Here is an 18,314-nt window from a genome sequence, read left to right on the forward strand (position 1 = left end):
AAAAAATCATCCAAAGCAAAAGGACTCTTACTCAAATGCATTTTCCTGAATTTGAAAAGAATCCAAATTTGCAGAAAGATTATCTGGTATATCCTTAAGCATGCAAGAAGAAAACAAATTGCAAAGTAGTAATTAAGTATCTGGAAAATACTGTATTTGAACTAGAACAGTGTTTTCTACATCTTATAATATCTATATCTAGCTATGCCATACAACAAGTTAGAGTGTGTCTTCCTGACTCATAATGTGTGCATTGTCTGATTTTAAGTTCTAGTCTTTAAATGGATATAGAAATCACCACTACAAGTTGATCCACGATATTTTGTCATGCTAGAGAATTCGGAGTTTCCATTAGATAATTACCAGAAGTATGTCTCATACAGGAAAAACAGTCAATTGCTGATGTAACAGGATTAACCAATCCAGCACAGTGATCCGGCCCACTTTTGACAGACGTGATATGTGAGTGTGCACATGAGAAGTACAGTATAAAGCTTCGCATTATGAGTACCACAAAGAGGAACTTCAGCAGTTCTTAAAGCACAATACAGCAGTCTCCTTCTGAGAGTCAGGACTAGAGAGGTAAAACTTTCAATCAGCTTTTTTCCTTTAAAACTGAAACTTTTAATTCCTGTGCATGTTGTTGCATACTGTGAGTGTTATGTTGAATGAATGCATATACAGAACTTTGCAGCTCAGGTAATTTGTAGAAGGAGTCTGAACCACCATTTCTGTATGTATTCAAACACATTTCTGTATGTATTTTTGTACATACATGTATATATATGTAAGTACAAATAAACCATATATCAGCGGTATTGGAATACTCACTTTTAGAAAACAGTGGTTTTTAGAAAGTTAGGCTTTAACATTAAATCTGTAATCATCATGGCATGGAAGTAAAATACGCTATACTTCTATGTAATAGAGATTGTATGCGATAACTGTACCTATAGTATGGCAAGCAACATATACCCCACAGCAAGAACCCAGACATACTTATCTGTATTTTATTTTGATTTATGCCTCTCCCTTACTTTTCATCAGACACTCTTAGGATAGGTGCTATATTAGAACTATATATAACTCCTTTAATTATGTCATCTGTTAGTACATCTAATCATGAATGCATATTTTCATCTGAAATTATTTTTTCATCCAATTAAACTTTTAGTTCTATTTCAAGCTGACTTTCATACTTCGTATAATTACAACAGACTTTGGGCTGTTCGCAAGATCCAAGAATATTCGATGTATTGTAGTGAGGTTTGTGTTACAAAGATGTGTTTATAAGAATGGCTGCAGGGTTTATAATGCTGACAGACCTGTAAGTGTAACACTATATAACAGTATAGCAACTGAGGTCAGTAAAACACAGACGAGGGGGTACTGTGGATGCCTTATAACAGTAAAATACTTATAAAAGATCTTAATTGAAAAGGACTAGTAATATATAACATTTGTAAGACCTTGGTTGATTGTTCAATTACTTCTGTATGTTTCATTTACTCTACCTGTATTTCCTTGCCTGTCTCTTAGCCCATGTGCCTGTAGTCATCTCATAGAAATTAGAGACATTTCAATGCTTATATTTATAAATTACTTCTTTCCACTGTGAAATACAATGGTTGAGAGTAATATACTGAGAGTGGAATATTTGCTGGGTAGGAGGTAAGCCCATCTGAGAAGACAGAGGTGTGTGAGAGAGAGAATAAAAGGAATGAAAAGAAAGAGGGTAAACACTACTTCTAAGAAAGAAGGCTGCTCTAAGAAAATCTGTTCCAGATAATGCCTGAAAGGGAAAAATCTCAAAATTTATAGTTAGAGCTGTCATTTTTCCATTACCAAATTCAAATGTAAGCGAGTTTGCAAACTTCAACTTTGCTGGGTAAGGAACAGGACAGAGAGGATACAGAATGCAAAGGCAACCTGAAGCTATGGCAGTGGCACAGGGAATGCCTTTTCACTGCAGAGCAAAGCCCTCCTGGGCATGAACTGACAAGGGGCTACCAACACTGGTTGTAGTGCTTTAAATGTCTTTTAATTTCCAATGTCTTATTCTAATATTATGATTGCTCTCTGGGATTTAAATGAATGAAGTAATAAGTGCCTTCTAACAACAGTGGGCCAAATGTAGAAGATCTTACTCAGCCTTCACTCAGACAGAATTATTATTGGCATCGATGAGGGATTTGCCTGAGTCAGAAGCAAATATGATTTGGCCAGATGACATGTAACACTTTTCACATTCAAAGCATTTCTCAGGCATTGCTTGATTAACCCCAAACCTAAGTATATGTACCCAAGAATTTTCAAGAACAGACTAGCATAGAAGTAGGGATATTACACAGCACTACCACGGCATGTCACTTATATGTAGCAACTCCTGCTTAGGCTTTCAGTGCCTGACTGCATATTGCAGCTGGGGAGTGTATCATGTATTATACAGCCCTTCAAATAACAGTACTATTTTGTGCCTGTCAGACCTCTTGCCAGTGTTGATAACCCCCAGCATCTAGAAGTGAGCAGAAAAGATTTTTTTTCCTCTAATCCAGGCAGAAAAATGATCTGTTCCAAATATTCAGAGCCCCTGCCCTCATTCCCATCTCATTCACAAGCTATTTAACATCTCCTGTTATCCCGAACAATACCAGGCAGGACCAAGAACAAGGTGCTCATTAAAGATTTCACTCTTCATTCATTCATGTTTCCTCTGTTTACTTAAGCCAGTGATACTGTTGAAGGAATAAAACAAACAAAACAAAACAAAAAGAAGAAAAGCAAAAAAAAAAAAAAAAGGGGGGGGGAATAACAACTGGGGGGGAGGGTCAAACAGAAAGAAAAAAAAAAAAAGGAAAAAAAAAGGAAATTTACAGGAATGAAAAGATATTTTAGAAAAGGGGGAGGGAAGGAACCATGAGTAGTGATATTTGAAGAGGTGTGTGTTAGGGGAGCAATGAGCATAAGGAAGCCAGCCTGCCTGTTCCTCCCCCTTCCTAATCATAGCCTTTACTCACAGACAAAACTCCCTCCCTCTCTCATTCACTCACTCACTTTAGGCCAATCCGTCCTCTCTCTCTCTCTCCCTCTCTCTGTGTCTCTCTCCTACTCTGAGACAGAGTCAGAACTCTTCTCCCTGACAGCCACAAACATCTACAGCACTTATTGCATTCAGAGAGGGAACCTGCAAACAAAACTTCACAGAAAACTTTTGGTTCTTGTTCCAGAGAATTTGCTGAAGAGAAGGAAAAACAAACAAACAAACAAACAAACTAAACCAGCCCCCCAAAAAAACTGTTCGTGGAGGGGGAGGAAAAGCAGGGCCTTTTAAAAAGGGAATCACAACAACTTTTGCTGCCAGGATGCCTTTGCTTTGGAAGAGAGGATTTCTGTTGGTGCTTTGCTGGATTATAGTGAGGAGTTCCCCAACCCCAGGATCCGAGGGGCACAGTTCAGTCACTGACTGTCCATCATGTGCCCTCGCCACGCTCTCAAAGGATGTGCCCAGCTCACAGCCTGAGATGGTGGAAGCAGTAAAGAAGCACATACTGAACATGTTGCACTTGAGGGACAGACCTAATATCACCCAGCCAGTGCCCAAGGCAGCACTTTTAAATGCCATCAAAAAACTTCACGTGGGAAAGGTGGGAGAGGATGGTTATGTGGAAATAGAGGATGATGTTGGAAGAAGAGCCGAAATGAATGAAGTTGTGGAGCAAACCTCAGAAATCATCACTTTTGCAGAATCAGGTGAGTGCTTGAAAAACAAAACTGTAATATATATCCTTTGTACCCAAACTGAAAAATATCCTTTGTACTAAAACTGCAATTAACTTACTTCCTTCTCTTCAGCAATAATGTTTTCTGCAAGGTTGTAGGATGAGACCTGGGGGAAGGGAGAAGGAGGAGTGGGATGGGGGGGTAGGACTCTGAAGGAATTTGATTTTTCTGACTTAGTCTTGGCTACAGATTACACTTGTTAAGCACAGTCAGTCACACAGGGAGGAAGCTCTCTAACCAATCTTGAACATAAAGTCAGGCTGCAGCAGGCTACTCCAAACTCTGCCTGTAAATCCAGAGTACTTGCAATAAAGGGCTGGATTGCAGAGTTGATGGTGAAAGTAAAAAAGCTGAAGCCTTTTGGGGACTTTATCTAGACAGAAAGTGAACTGCAAACTACTTCAGAAACAACCCTTTCATATGAAAATAATAGTGGAAGTTATAAAATCAGATAAAGCAGCTTTAAGTTTTAGAAGTGAGAGGGCTTTTTTGTGATTTTTTTTCCTTGGTTTTTTTTTTTTTTTTTTTTTTTTTTTTTTTTTTTTTTTTAATTTAACACAGCATCTTCAGCATTAAAAAGTTGCAGGGACTGTCAGATGACTTCAATAGAACTGGACAAGTTTCTCTAGCTGATCCAATTTGTAATGCAGACTTCTGCATACTGGAAAAAAGATTCTGCTCCTAAAACACTCCTGCCAAAATAATGCAACCTTGGTAGGGTGTATTTTGAACTATTTCATACTTCTTTTCCCCCTAACTCCTAGGCAGTAAGAGCTCAGAATATAAGTATTTAGTAAGTAAAGTCTTAAGGCTCACATAGACTGCCCGTAGGAAACAGCTCTAAAGTTGTACTTGGCTGTCTTGTTCCTACATGAATAGGACAGGAACCCATTTTAATTCAACGTATATGTATCTGCACATGTATCTGTTAGTGTACGTGAGTATGCTAATGCATGCATCAATAGCAGTTACTTGCAATAAGTCTATCATCTAACTAACAGCAACTTTTTATGATGCTGTCTAGCCAAAGCATTTTTCCTGTTGCCAAGACGGTTTTAAAAGAATGTCATTGTTTTGTTTGGTACAGCATATGGTAGGCAAAGTATGCAAAGGAACTCCAAGCATTTTTGTTTAAAAGTTTGCTGCAGCAGTATAAACACTTAGGACAACACTCAGAGTTTCCAGTCCTGAAGACCTGTTGACTCAGATGTTCTGATTGCAGGGAAGCCATGCACAAGAAGTGTGCATGCTTTTAAGTGCAGACATTCCTGCTGGCTGTCTGATTTCCAGCTGTACAAGGAGCCCTTGCCTTTGGAGTCCTTGTCAATATACACATTATCAGTTCTTTCAGCATGAGAGCTCAGGCTTTTCAGTTTTTTCATCCCCTCCACTTCAGAAAGCAGGGAGAAGGTGTCAATGTCAGAGATCATTAGAAGGGGTAGGTCAACATTAGTTTAGAAATTAATTTATAAAAGCAAGGAAACCTCTAAGCTATAAATGAGTCGGATTCCCCACCTGGTTTTCAGCAGCTTGCTCTGGGCACAGTGGTACACATATGGCATGAACAGTGGTTTCTCTTCACTGTGGGAGTTGCAATCATTTATAAACACATTATTGTCTCTCCTGAGCTCTGACACAAAGGAATTTGGAATTTGATATATGCCTACTCTGTACAATACCCTCCAACAGCGGTTCCCGAAGCCATTGGCTCTCGGGGTCACGTGAGCAGCAAAAATCATGCAATTGCCCACACACTGGCCAATCATCCTGCCACCGATCCTCGCCACAGCGACCAACACTGACACGTCACTCAGCTTGATTTACATAGTGTTGTCCTACTCTGCTAAACAAACTACTCAAAGAGGACTTATGCTATGGAGCTGCAGGACAGGGACATCTCCTGTGTTCTCATACTTTCTCCTCTCTGCCACAGTTCTTTTCCTTTGTACTAAGACAATCCTGAAAGCCCAGGCAGGAGGGCTGCTCTGTCCATTTTTTCCATACCTGCTATCTTTCCACACCTCTTTGATTTGGGACAAGGGAGGGACAATTAGCAACCTAAAAAGTGAGCTCTGGTTTGGGCCTTTAATGGAAATGATAAATCCACTCTGTGAAGTAACTTCAGATTCCTGAAGCATATTCCTCATCTACAGCCATTCATATCTGGTGACTTGCTAACACTGGAGGATCTACCATGTTTTACAGGTGCCAATGCACAACAACTTAAGTAAACACTACTTGAGATCCTGTCCTCTTCTCCACTGGCAGTTTTACCTGTCAATTATTAAACCAGTATTTTTTCCTGTAAAGGAAAGTGAGGCAAAACAAAGGCAAGTGGCATGTCATATAGGAAGTATGAGTTAAAAAGACGGGAATAGAATACAGCTACAGGGACAGTCTCCACTTTTCATTCTGTGGAGACTGGGAATAGCATGAAGGATTTGAAACGCCAAGCAGGAGAATAAACACGTTCCGCTTACAGCCAGGTTAATGCATTTCCTGCTTTTAACGTCAAACTCACTCTGGCTTGATAGAGGGCAATAAGAAATCCATGAAAATGAATTAAAACATATCATATTGTATCAGATAAATGTCTATAAAAAGCAAAATAAGACTTTAGGCTTCTCGTTTCTTCAGGTATGGCTTGACATAAACCAGCGTTTCCCCATGTCTTTCAGATGCCACATTTATTATTTGTCTTTATAAAAAAGTAGTATTTCCATCTTTCATTAGCCATATTCTCAAACATACAAAGAAATGGAGGGAATGAAGAAACAGCACCCTGTGCATGTGGCTCTGTCTTGAGACTGCTATTTTCTAAAATAGACCAAAATTCAAACAAGCATAGACTTCAGACAATTAAAGGGGAAATAAATGCAGTAAACTTGTCTGAAGCACAGGTGTAGTTATGTCCAGGAAATCAGCAAAATAGTTGGGAGGTAGTTTTCACAGCTAAAAAATCCAGACAGATCTCTGCAAAACTAATGACTGTGCCTATTGGGCAAAAGTAACAAATGCACCCTACTGTCCTTTGGCACTCTTACAAGTAAAACATGAAAATTATTTTCTACTTGCATGTCAAACTAAGATTGCTAACCTTGATTAGTTCAGCTGTAAGTGTAGCTGTGCCAGAGTTCTGTGTGTTACTTCAAAGTCTTAAAAATAGATTTTTGAGGAGAGGGGTCATCTAATTTTGTGACAAGTGAATCCAACAGGTTTGATAATAGAGATATTCAATACTTATAAATATGATTGGCTACTATCTTGTTCATTATTTTAAGTAGACAGCCTATTAGGCAGATCTGGGATTTTGCCAATGGAATTTGATCCTGGCAACTAAACTACCAATGAAATGTGTTGCTAACTTCTGCCCCCGAGAAGGTAATAGGAATTATTGGATTGAAATCTAAAGGTTTATCACCAGGAAGAATTCCAGGGGGAAAAAAAAAAAAAAAAAAAAAAAAAAAAAAAAAAAAAAAAAAAAAAAAAAAAAAAAAAAAAAGAGAGATAAGTCTGCCAGATATTTAGGCCACTTCTACTGTTTTGTACCACTTCATACAGAATTCAAGGTGAACTGACTTGATCATGTGATGCCTACTTTCATGTGCAGAGGGATACATGTATGTACGTATTTATGTCTTTTCCCAGAAGATATCTACCCTATGAAACCAAGCTGGCAGTTCAGGAGGAAAACAAAACAAAGGTTGTTTCACTTATGTCTTTTGAATAATTTAAACAATTTTCTTTTGAAAAGCACTGTATTTAAGTGTACAAGTATTCATGGTGAATAAAGAACGACCACGAGAGGGCACACTCCAAAGGCTTTTTGCTCCACACGAGGCAACCTTCCTGCAAACTCTTGTTTTCCTAATTGGATTCTGAATCCCAGAAATCTTTATGCTTATCTGTAGCTGCTCTGAGTGGGGCTCGTTTCTCTCTTCTAGTTTATTTAAAAGGCAGGGATTCACTGGAGTGAAAAGCTGCAAGGAAAATAATGCAGGAAGAAAATAAGTAGAGGGGTAAAAGATAAACTGGTGGATGATAGAAGTGTTGGAATTCTAGAGAGATCAGAAATTATAAATACATATTTTTTACAAGATACTGAGAAATGTGACCATGAATCATCATCTGAGATGATTTGCTCACATCTTTTTTTTTAAAGCAATCTCCTCAGCTTTTAGAAAACAAGCCTATTTTCCCTTGGGGTTTTGTTTGTTTGTTTGTTTGTTTTTGGTTTTTTGGGTTTTTTCTTTTTTTTTTCTCCCTTGGCATACCAAATCAAAGATTTCAAGTTTTGCAAATTAAAGCAAGTTATTTCCAGAAGAAGAAAGATATTCTGTATTGATCTGTTTCATTATCAGAATGTGACGATTCAGGGGGGGGTGGTTGGTTTGAAGAACAACCTGAGAAAGCACAGATGAATCTAGGAAGTTTGGAACCAGTTTAGAAAAACATACCTGAGAGACAGAAAGTACTATATGTGTCCATCTCTGTGTAGCCAGGCCAACAGTTTTGTGTGCTAGTAGGGAATATCTGAATATGTATTTGCCTGTATGTATGTATAAGATCAAGTATGCCAGAGTAGACATGCTCACATGTGTGCATGTACCCATACCATTGCTGCAGACAATGGGCATTCATGTGTTTTCCTCTGTGCAGGATATATCTACCTTGCATACACGTAAGTGATTCATGCTCAGTCCTTATATCTATATCTATATATAGAGATATGCCTTTGAGAAGGCAATCTCATTTAATGCAACAGAGCTTTGCAATGTTGATTTAGGACTGAAGCTTAGTTTACTGGAAGCAACTGGAAGTTCTGTTATTCATTTCAGTAGGGTTGGGATTTGGGCCTTAGTACACAGAGATTAAATATATTCATGAAAATACACTGGCAGCCTCTGATCCACTTAATTTTAGAATTTACAGCAAATTATTATAAGTATGCACAAAAAATTGCCCTCAAAAAAAAAAAAAAAAAAAAAAAAAAAAAGACTTTGGATTGTTTTTACCTTGGAATATTTTACTCGTGCAAATGATCCTAAACTTTGCTGAGCTATTTTAGATGTAACTGAAGAAATCAAATGAAAAAAAACACAACTTCAACCAAACAAACACCTTTTTTGTTTCTAAATATTTAAAGCCATGTGGGGGAAGGGCTTTCAATTTGGAAAGAGCTCAAAGCTGTGGATGTAAAGTGCTTCCCTCCTAACAAAATAGCAGAGGAGAGTCAAGGTTCACCAGAACTGAATTATTTCACATTCTGAATGACCTTGTCAATGCCTCTTTGGGTTAACTTTTCAAGAAAAGGTATTTAAATGAAGTCGCTGCTGCTTTTTCCCCGTCCATGAACATTCACTTGGGGTATAGTTCTTTTTCCTGTTTTTTTTTCCCCAGTTTATTTTCCTCTTACAAAAAAATCTCCCTTTTCTGGCAGCTAATAGCAGGTATGCATAAAGATAAGGTATTAATTAAGCCATAAATTCTCCTCCCACTCTAAGAGGCAACAGTGAGCGAGCAGGAGTGGAAGTATGCAACCTGAATGACTGGTCACATATGCTGGATAATGAATAATCAGAATAAATTGTTTGTCAGCCATCCATAGGCTGAAGTGCATTCACAGAAATGGCCACTGTCTAAGTGTGGCAATAGGACATTTGTAATCATCAATCTGCCTAGGGGATAATTACCACACGATAAGATTAAATTCTCTGAATAAATTCTACGCTGCAAAGAATTCATCTAACTCCAGTGGTCACTCGTTAGTAAACATTTTGAGCAATTATCTCTCAATAACCATGCTCTTCTCTTCACTCTCTTTAGAGGAACCTTTCTAGTAACCTATTTTTTTTCTGTCTCCTGGGGAACGGAAATGAGAAGTGAAGGGAAGGATGCTTTTGAATGTAATTACAGATTGGCACGCAGTACAAATTCTCCCAAATCTAAACATAGGCAGTAGTAAAGTTAGCAACTAAAAAAGGAAAGAAAAGCTTGCTTTGTATGGAAAAACAGTTCACTTACAGTACAATGTAAAAACGTTTCAAAATTCAGCACCAGTGAAGCATAGAAATTTAAAGCGACAGCACCTTCTTACACACTGAACATATTTCAAAGGAAAATAAATCCTGTGTATTAAGAGAAATTAGGAATAAGCCACATTATAGTGTCACAAAGGATAATCACTTTCATTATGAAAGAAAAAGTCTTAATTATTTAACAGCGTATAGTTTAAAAAAATTAAATATCTGCATTTTACTCAAAAGAAGATACTCTCAATTGTATAGCTTCGACCCCACCTAGTAGATGTATATAACTTGAGCTAACCGGGCTTGACCTTGAATCCTGCTGCAAATTACAAGTAAAGGAACTTCAACTGTATAATTAAAGCCAACCATATTGAAGGAAGGGTCCTTAGTCTCAGAGAATGAGCACACTGGACCTGCAGATTCCCGCTGGAGCACAGCATGAGCTACCTCATGCAGGGCTGCCCCTCCAGTTCCCCCATGTCTGGAACCTCAGGTGTTCTGCCAGTCTCTCCACGGCCTCCTGTGCCATGTCCATCACCCAAGTGCTGCTTGGGAGCAGGTGCTGACCGCAGAGTCCTGTGTGAGCCCTGGCCAGCCTTTCCAGAAGTGGAGAGGAGGGTACCTGTGCAGGCTCCCCTCTGCTTGCATGTTCAGGTTTCTCTCCTAAAAAGGTGCATGAGCACTAGTGAAGAGAAAAACTCTTCACTAGTGATATGAGAAAATTCCCAGGCTATATGTACTGCTATACTTTCTTTCCATTCAGTAACTCCTTCCATTAAACTTTTTACCATATATGCACTACTTCTTAGAGCTTGTATTTTTAACCACTTCTCACATCATTTGCTAGTGTCACTCGCCCTGCTAGACTGCTCCTTTGGCATCACAGCCCTCCTTCTGGAAGAAACTTTGTTCAGCAGTAAAGGTGATTTTTTTTCAGAGAGGTGGCCTCTCCAAAGTTTCAGGAAAGGGAAATGTGGAAAAGCAATCCAAAGGAGCCCAAAGTAATCCCTTGTCTCCTTTTTCAGCTGTCTTCTGCTATGATAACAATCCAGGATGTTGACATTGCTGTTTCTATGAGCATGGAATTGATGAAGGCATTATCACTGTTGGGCTGTGGGTCTTTCCTCAGCAGTCAGGCAGGAGGAGCAGGATGATTACAAATGGAAAAAGACCCTTGCAAATCTGCTGTGGCAAATGTAAAGGCAGGACAAAAGGGTAAACAAAATGTAATTATGGAAGTGATACCATCTCTAAATTTCAGGAATCTCCCTCTTACCTTCAGTTTGATGAACAGTATATATTTCCAAAGCTTTGATTCTGACCATTGATTCAGATCTAAAAGGAAAGGCTGCTAAATCCTTAAGAAATATCTGGAAAAAATTAAAAATAGATTTGTGTGTGTGTGTGTGTGTGTGTCTCAGAACTCTTAAAGAATTTATTTTATTGTAGCACTGAACCTTTTGGAAACAAAGATCCTGCTATAAAGTGAATGTGTAAGCATAATAAGCCATATCCTAGGGTCTCAATTTGGTTTTAGCACAGGCCAAACTCTGATTTCAAAATGAGCTTGTCTGAGAACAGTGACCTCTTAAAAACTGAGGGATTCATACCAATTGTTCTGTGTGATCGTAACAAACTAGTTGTGAATGTGGAGAGAATTCAGAAAAGCTCCGTTTTTTTTCTAATGTGAAAGCATGCTTTTTATCCTCAAACTTGCACCATTCCCAGTCTCCTTCTAAAAAATCTATGAAAGGGAAAGTGTGTTTTAATTGCTATAAAATCTTTTACTAACTATGCAGGTTTAGGATTTTTTTTCATTCAGAAATATTCAGCTCAGATGAGCTTCCTGCGTATTTTTTCTTTAGAATCTTAATCCACTATTTGTTTCTGAAAATGTAGCTAACCACATCCAGAGAGGCTGTTATTGTAGCTAACAACCTACAAGGTTATCCCTGTATAAGGGCATATCTTAGGCTACCTTGTTCAAGCTCACTTCCCTGAAGTAAAGAAAAAGCAAGTGCTCATGTACTTTCACCATACTGTTCAAATATAATGAGGACGAATTCCACTTTCACACATAGAGGAGCATTTGTAAAGCTATTTAGGAGGGTTCTTGAGGTCCTGTTTCTTTCATGTAATATTTGTCAAAAAGACTGCTTGCATCACTATGCTTCTGGTCAGTGCAAAAGGTAATATGAATATCTGCTGTTGCAGTTACGTCACTTTGTAACTATTTTCAACTCCCACGAGCATGGAAATAGCAGAATGTGAAATACCATGCACTAGCACTCAACAGCATTAGGCTATTCCGTAATGTAGGGCTCCCTCGCTTTTCAGATTAGATGGGTCATACAACTTCCACTGTTGAGGTCTGCACACCCTACATGCTTTCTCCAGAGCAGATGATCAGACCAGGCATTTTGTCCATGTCCAGCACAGTTGATCTTCTCGTGCACAGAACCCCTGCTAGTGCCAGAACTGCTGTCTGTGCCCAGCTTGGTTTCTCAAGAATACAAAGTATGGCAATTCTTAGCAATTCATGCTTATTCCACACACAAGTCTGTGAGCTCTGGGGAAAGAGAACAGCTGGGAAGAGGCTGCTGGTGGCAGAAGACTTTCTGCAGCTTTATCTAAACCACCTTTTTTTTTTTTTTTTCCCACCAAGGTTTGCTTGGGTAGAGGCAGCAAGCAGAATGGGTTGGATGGAGAGTCTTGGTTGGCAGCAACCCACCCTTGGCACATCACCTGCCTTCAGGTTCTCTTGAAATCCAGGTCCCCCTCAGAAAGGATTTATCAGGACTGGAAAGGGATAACCTAAAGTTAGAAGCTTGCTGTAGAAGACAGAGTCAGGGGGAGTAAAGCCAGAGGCCAGCTGGTTCTCACAACCCTTAGAAGTATCCATTCTCATAGAGAACACTCTATAACATCCCTGTCTACGAGGCAAGCAGCCTTTTGAACTAGACTTCCTTTGGACTGGAGGGATGTCATTGTACAACTCCTCATGCTCTGAAATTGAATCAGGAGCGAGATTGGTCTCTATCAGCTGACTTCTGCTCCAACACAGCTGGAAGCTGTGACAGTGCTTGATAATCAGAATGGAAAACCCATCATTAGCCATTCAGTCAGCATTGAATGAATCAATTAAAAATAATAGAAATAGAGTAATTTCATCATGCCTCACAGTACTGGTCAGCTTGCTCTGTCTTTTTTATAAGCTACTTCCTTTTCTAAAGAACAGTCCCGCTGGTTCACATAGCTCCCTAAGAAATTAACGTAACTCACTCTGGAGACTGGCATCAGCAGAAGCAGCTAACAAAAACCATGTGATTTCATATCTCAGTGACAGTTAAAGTCTACAATTTCACGCTTTCACTTAGAGGGAAAACAAAAACAAAACACTCTGCCCTTTGGACTCTATAATTCAGAAATGTCTCTCTCTTTGACCTGGGAATGCCACGAGGGAAAGCTGAATGCATCAGTGCCAGTACTTTACAGAGAAGAAAAGCAATAGGTAGTAGCTCAAGGGGCAGCACAGCCTGCCTACCAGCTTCAGAAATCAACAATTCTTTTATTTGCAACTGAACACAAGGTACATGTCTCTTGTGATTTTGCTGGAGTCCTGTCTCATCTGAGAATGGGTGAACAGGGGAATGGTCAGGTAGCCCATACTTTTGAATTCAGTTGCAGTGGGAAGAAAGGAGAAGAGCATTGCTACAATGAGGGCAATTTTTCCTGTATGTGTCAAACTACTTCTGTTTTGATCACCACTTCCTGGTTTAAGGGTGTAGAGTTCTGGTTCACTGACAAGAATTGCTGCAGAGAAAATCTGGTAAACAACTATAGGCACCTCAAGAATAATATTAATGACAAATTGATAATTATAAATACTGTTTCTTTCTCACTAAGGCCAGCTATCTGTACATTGCAAATCTGTGACCTCAGTCCATCCTGGCCTCCATGCTGAGAAGGAACAGAAGACGTCATCAGGGCTTTTTTCTTTGTCAAGAAAATTGAAAAGTACCTCTCTTGAAAAAATAATATCACCACCACCCCCCAGCTAATTCATTCTCTCTTAACTTCTTCATGCTCTAGTGATCAAATCATTAAACAGCCCTCATTATTCATTCTAACTTCTGCCAGGGATATGAGCTCTGTATCCGAGAAACACCTCCTCACCATCACAATCATCATAATGACATCTCTGCAAGTTGATACAATTATGCCAGAGAACCATCCCCATAATTATACCATTCTTTATCTCATTTCTCAGTGTATTCACCATTACTATAATCACAGCAAGTACAGTGTGTTAAATTAGGAACAGGATCTACAGCTAGCATCTAACAGGATGAAAAGTCTGCCTGCTGCAGTTCTTCAATTCTTTACAATATAACTCTGCAAACTTCTTGAAGCTGAGGGTCATATTATAGCATGTGTTTGTTTTTGAAACAATAGATATTTACAACTCATTTTAAGATGAAAATGAAGGATGTATTTTACAGAGGGAGAAAGGGTAAACCTCTTTCCCACATAATTTTCAAAGTATTGCTAAAGAATTGGCAGCAGTGGACCTCGTTCTCTAACCAGGTATTAGGTGTAGATTTTTATGCATATGGTACATATGGACTGCCATCATAAAGCATTTTTGCCTTTCAGCTAACAGTGATCACAAAGACAGCTTAAGCAAATGAACCCTTTGCAGCCACCAATGCTCATTTGCCATGAGATGCTTTACATTAATGACTATATTGTTACTATGAAAAATGCTCTGGTTAAAACACGCTGAAAAACAGGCAAATATATACTTGTCTAAAAAGAGAATTTTCACAAAATACAAATTGAGGAGGGGGTGAAGGAAGGTAAGAAGAGAAGATCCATAAAAATTTAAGAATGAAATAGGATACCTGGGGCACTTCATGCCTCTGGAGAAAGTAACAGAAATCTCTTTAACAAAATGCAAGCAGACATACTAACAAGTTCTTCCTGTCTATTTCCATTTACCAAATCAGGCACAGCCAAGAAAATGTTGCACTTTGAGATTTCCAAGGAAGGCAGTGAATTATCGGTGGTGGAGCATGCTGAAGTGTGGCTCTTCCTGAAGGTCTCCAAAGCCAACCGGAGCAGGACAAAAGTCACCATCCGCCTGTTTCAACAGCTACGGCAACCTAAAGGCAGTTCTGAAGGAGCAGAAGATACAGAAGATGGGGGGCTGAAAGATGAAAAGAGTGAGACTTTGATTTCAGAAAAGGCAGTGGACACCCGAAAGAGCACTTGGCACATCTTCCCTGTCTCCAGCAGTGTCCAGAGACTCCTGGACCAAGGTAAGAGCTCTTTGGATGTGCGGATTGCCTGTGACCTGTGTCAAGAGACTGGAGCCAACTTGGTGCTACTGGGCAAGAAGAAGAAAAAGGAAGATGACGGGGAAGGGAAAGAAAAGGAAGCTGGAGAATTCACAGGAGAAGAGGAGAAGGAGCAGTCACATCGGCCCTTCTTGATGATGCTTGCTCGGCACTCAGAGGATCGCCAGCACAGGCGTCGGAGACGAGGCCTGGAGTGTGATGGCAAAGTCAACATTTGCTGCAAGAAGCAGTTCTTTGTCAGCTTCAAAGACATAGGATGGAGTGACTGGATCATTGCTCCTACAGGTTATCATGCCAACTACTGTGAAGGAGAGTGTCCCAGCCATATAGCAGGCACATCTGGTTCATCATTATCTTTCCACTCCACTGTCATCAACCACTACCGCATGCGGGGCCACAGCCCCTTTGCCAACCTCAAATCATGTTGTGTGCCCACCAAACTCCGGCCTATGTCCATGCTCTACTATGATGATGGCCAGAACATCATTAAGAAAGACATACAGAATATGATTGTGGAGGAGTGTGGCTGTTCGTAGATGCTGGTGTGCACAAGACCCTTCTTGTTAAGAAGAAAATGTATCAAAAGCCCAAGAAGAGGAAAGATCAGACATGGTATAATCTTTTTTGAGTGAAAAAATAATCAGAAATATAAGCAAAAACAGAAGAGAGCAAGGAAAAGGAGAGAGAGAAAAAGAAAAAAGACTTCAGCTATAAAAAAGGAAGAAAACGTCATGAGGCTGGGCTTGAATAAGATAGGTCTGAATGGTGGTATGGATTGGGGATTTCCCCTCGCTTTCAGTATGTTCCTTATCTTGTTACATAGTATACTAAACATTAGTTACTACTAGGGGAAGGAAGTTCTGTTCCCTCCCTTAGTTACCCATCAGGTCAAGCCATGGTAGCAGCTCATCTAACCTGCAGAAATTTGGACTAAGTCCAAAAGGTCAATGAAAAGCCATGAGTATGATCACTACTGTCACTTGCGCTTTCCCCCCACATTTACAGAGCAACTGAGTGTGCAGTATTTGTGTTTGTATATATATGGCTATGTATTTATATACATGTCTCTATACATACAGACAGGATACACATACATATACTTAACATTGATCAAAGGTCAATAGAGTGCAGGTGTGTACACCTTCATCTTCTGCACTACATTTACAAAAAAAAAAAAAGAAGAAAAAAGGAAAAAAGAAAAATTAAGGAAAAATAGAACAAAAACTTAATGAAAGAATAAAAGTCACATTCTGCAAAGGTGCTTACAATGTTAGAACTATGCAACCTAGATGGTTTGAAACTGTTTACCTGCGAGAGAAAGACAAAAACAACAGAGACTTTTTTTTAAATGGAAGTAACTTGTTTTAAAAAAAATCTTCAGTGAGAGATACTTGAAAGGAACATGTTTGTCCAGTTACTGGAGTCAAACATTTCTATATTTTGTAAAAAAATTTTTAATCGTTTACTATTTGCACTACAATGGTGTCTGACCTGTCTAATCCTTATTTAACAAATATTTGCATGGGAGGGTGGTTGGGTGTGGGTGGGGTTGAGAGCTGCACTTATTGTGAGCTATACAAGAACTGCTACAGCACACAAAATAGCTATTTTTATTATTATAATAATTATTATTTTGTATCTTAAGATGAATAGACACATACACCAAAGACATTTGTGCAAGCCTCTGTAAGGTCTGTTTGTGGTTGGTACCATTCACCTGTAATGAATTAGGATTTGAATTAAGAGTCAGTGGGTTGATTACATTCAGGCTAGAATATCTGTTAACCAGTTAAATTCTAATAGTATCCTCAACAGAAAATTGCCATTTGAAGTTAGCCCAGAAAATCTCTGGGATTTGGATCCAAGGTGCTTGGATCTGAGGTCCATCCAAGCATAATTGTACTGTTTTGTATGAACAACAGTAAAGTTGGCCCTAATGCACAGCAAATGTGCATTGTAGGGAAAGAACCTTGTCCAAGGGATATACATATATATGTATATATTTCTGTATGTATATATGTATGTATACACAAGGTATAAGCACTTCTGGCTTCATTATACTGTTCTTAAAACAATGAATGTTTGTGTGCAAAGCACAGTTTGTTAAAAGATTTTTTGTTTCTTACTGCCAAGTGGGAGGCTACATGTTCAAAATGGTATTTGTGCAAGAGAAACCTAAAGTGCTGGTATACACTTAAAAAGTGCTGACATAAAACAAGCAGCCTTGGGCCCTGTCCACCATTGCTGCTACAAATATACAGAAAATGGCAAACATGGTTGGGTTTCTGTTTGGAATAGATCTTTGCTGAAATACTGGCTTTCTCAACCACCACCCTCTAGCATGACAATTCTTAATGGGTTTGCACGTTACCTGTAAGACCTAATTTTCAGTGTCAACACCTAACTAAAGGGTCCAACCCATAGGGCATAGGTAGACTGTAGTTGTTTTTCAAAATTTTTCGCTGTCATATTTAAAAGAATGTTAAACTTACATTTGTCTTTGGATAGGGGAAGATAATAAGAGGGAATGGGAGAAACCTTTAGGCCCTGTTTACACTGAGTTTGATAGCCCTGAGCCTGAAGATTCAGGCTCTCATAGGTTTGCTGTACCAAGCCCCAGTTAGCTGCCTTCTGGTGGGACAGGCTCCTAAATGTCTCTCCTGGAAAGAAGTACTAACACAGCTCCCCATCTTGTTGAGAGCACAGTCTGCTAAAAAATTAAAAATTATAAAAAAAAAAAAAAAAAAAAAAAAAAAAAAAAAAAAAAAAAAAAAAGAAAAGTAAAAAGATAGCACAATATAACCCAGTCACACTGGCTAGGGATAGTGTGTTAGCACCTTCATGGCAAGAACCATGTTTAAACAGTGTAATCAGGGCCTTCATTTTTTTTCAGCCAAAACTGTTTATGTGTGCATGTGTGTGTGTGTGTTCTCTGCGTGTGCATATGTATGTGCGCATGGGCGCATGTCTGTATTTTTATGTATCTATAGAGATAAAAAAGAAAAGGGAAAAAAAAAGGAAAAAAAAGAAAGAAAGAAAAAAAATAGCCTGTTCCTCTGTTGAATAGGTATCAACATACATGCGTATAGCTAAATTTTCTATCTAATTTATTCCACAATATTTAGATTGCGTACTTCAGCTAATG

General features: G+C 38.9%; 1 protein-coding gene across 1 annotated transcript; it reads left to right on the forward strand.

Moving 5' to 3' along the window:
• The first annotated feature begins 513 nt into the window (after positions 1 to 513).
• Positions 514 to 17,954, forward strand: INHBA (inhibin subunit beta A). Its single transcript, XM_066190827.1, has 3 exons — positions 514 to 582; positions 3,228 to 3,750; positions 14,819 to 17,954. The coding sequence occupies exons 2-3, from the start codon at positions 3,363 to 3,365 to the stop codon at positions 15,703 to 15,705; spliced, it is 1,275 nt and encodes a 424-aa protein (XP_066046924.1). The 5' UTR covers positions 514 to 582; positions 3,228 to 3,362; the 3' UTR covers positions 15,706 to 17,954.
• The last annotated feature ends 360 nt before the right edge of the window (positions 17,955 to 18,314 follow it).

This window comes from Chamaea fasciata, unplaced genomic scaffold (genome assembly GCF_029207755.1).
Source record: "Chamaea fasciata isolate MVZ Bird 193981 ecotype frontalis unplaced genomic scaffold, bChaFas1.0.hap1 SCAF_1, whole genome shotgun sequence".
Lineage (NCBI taxonomy): Eukaryota > Metazoa > Chordata > Aves > Passeriformes > Sylviidae > Chamaea > Chamaea fasciata.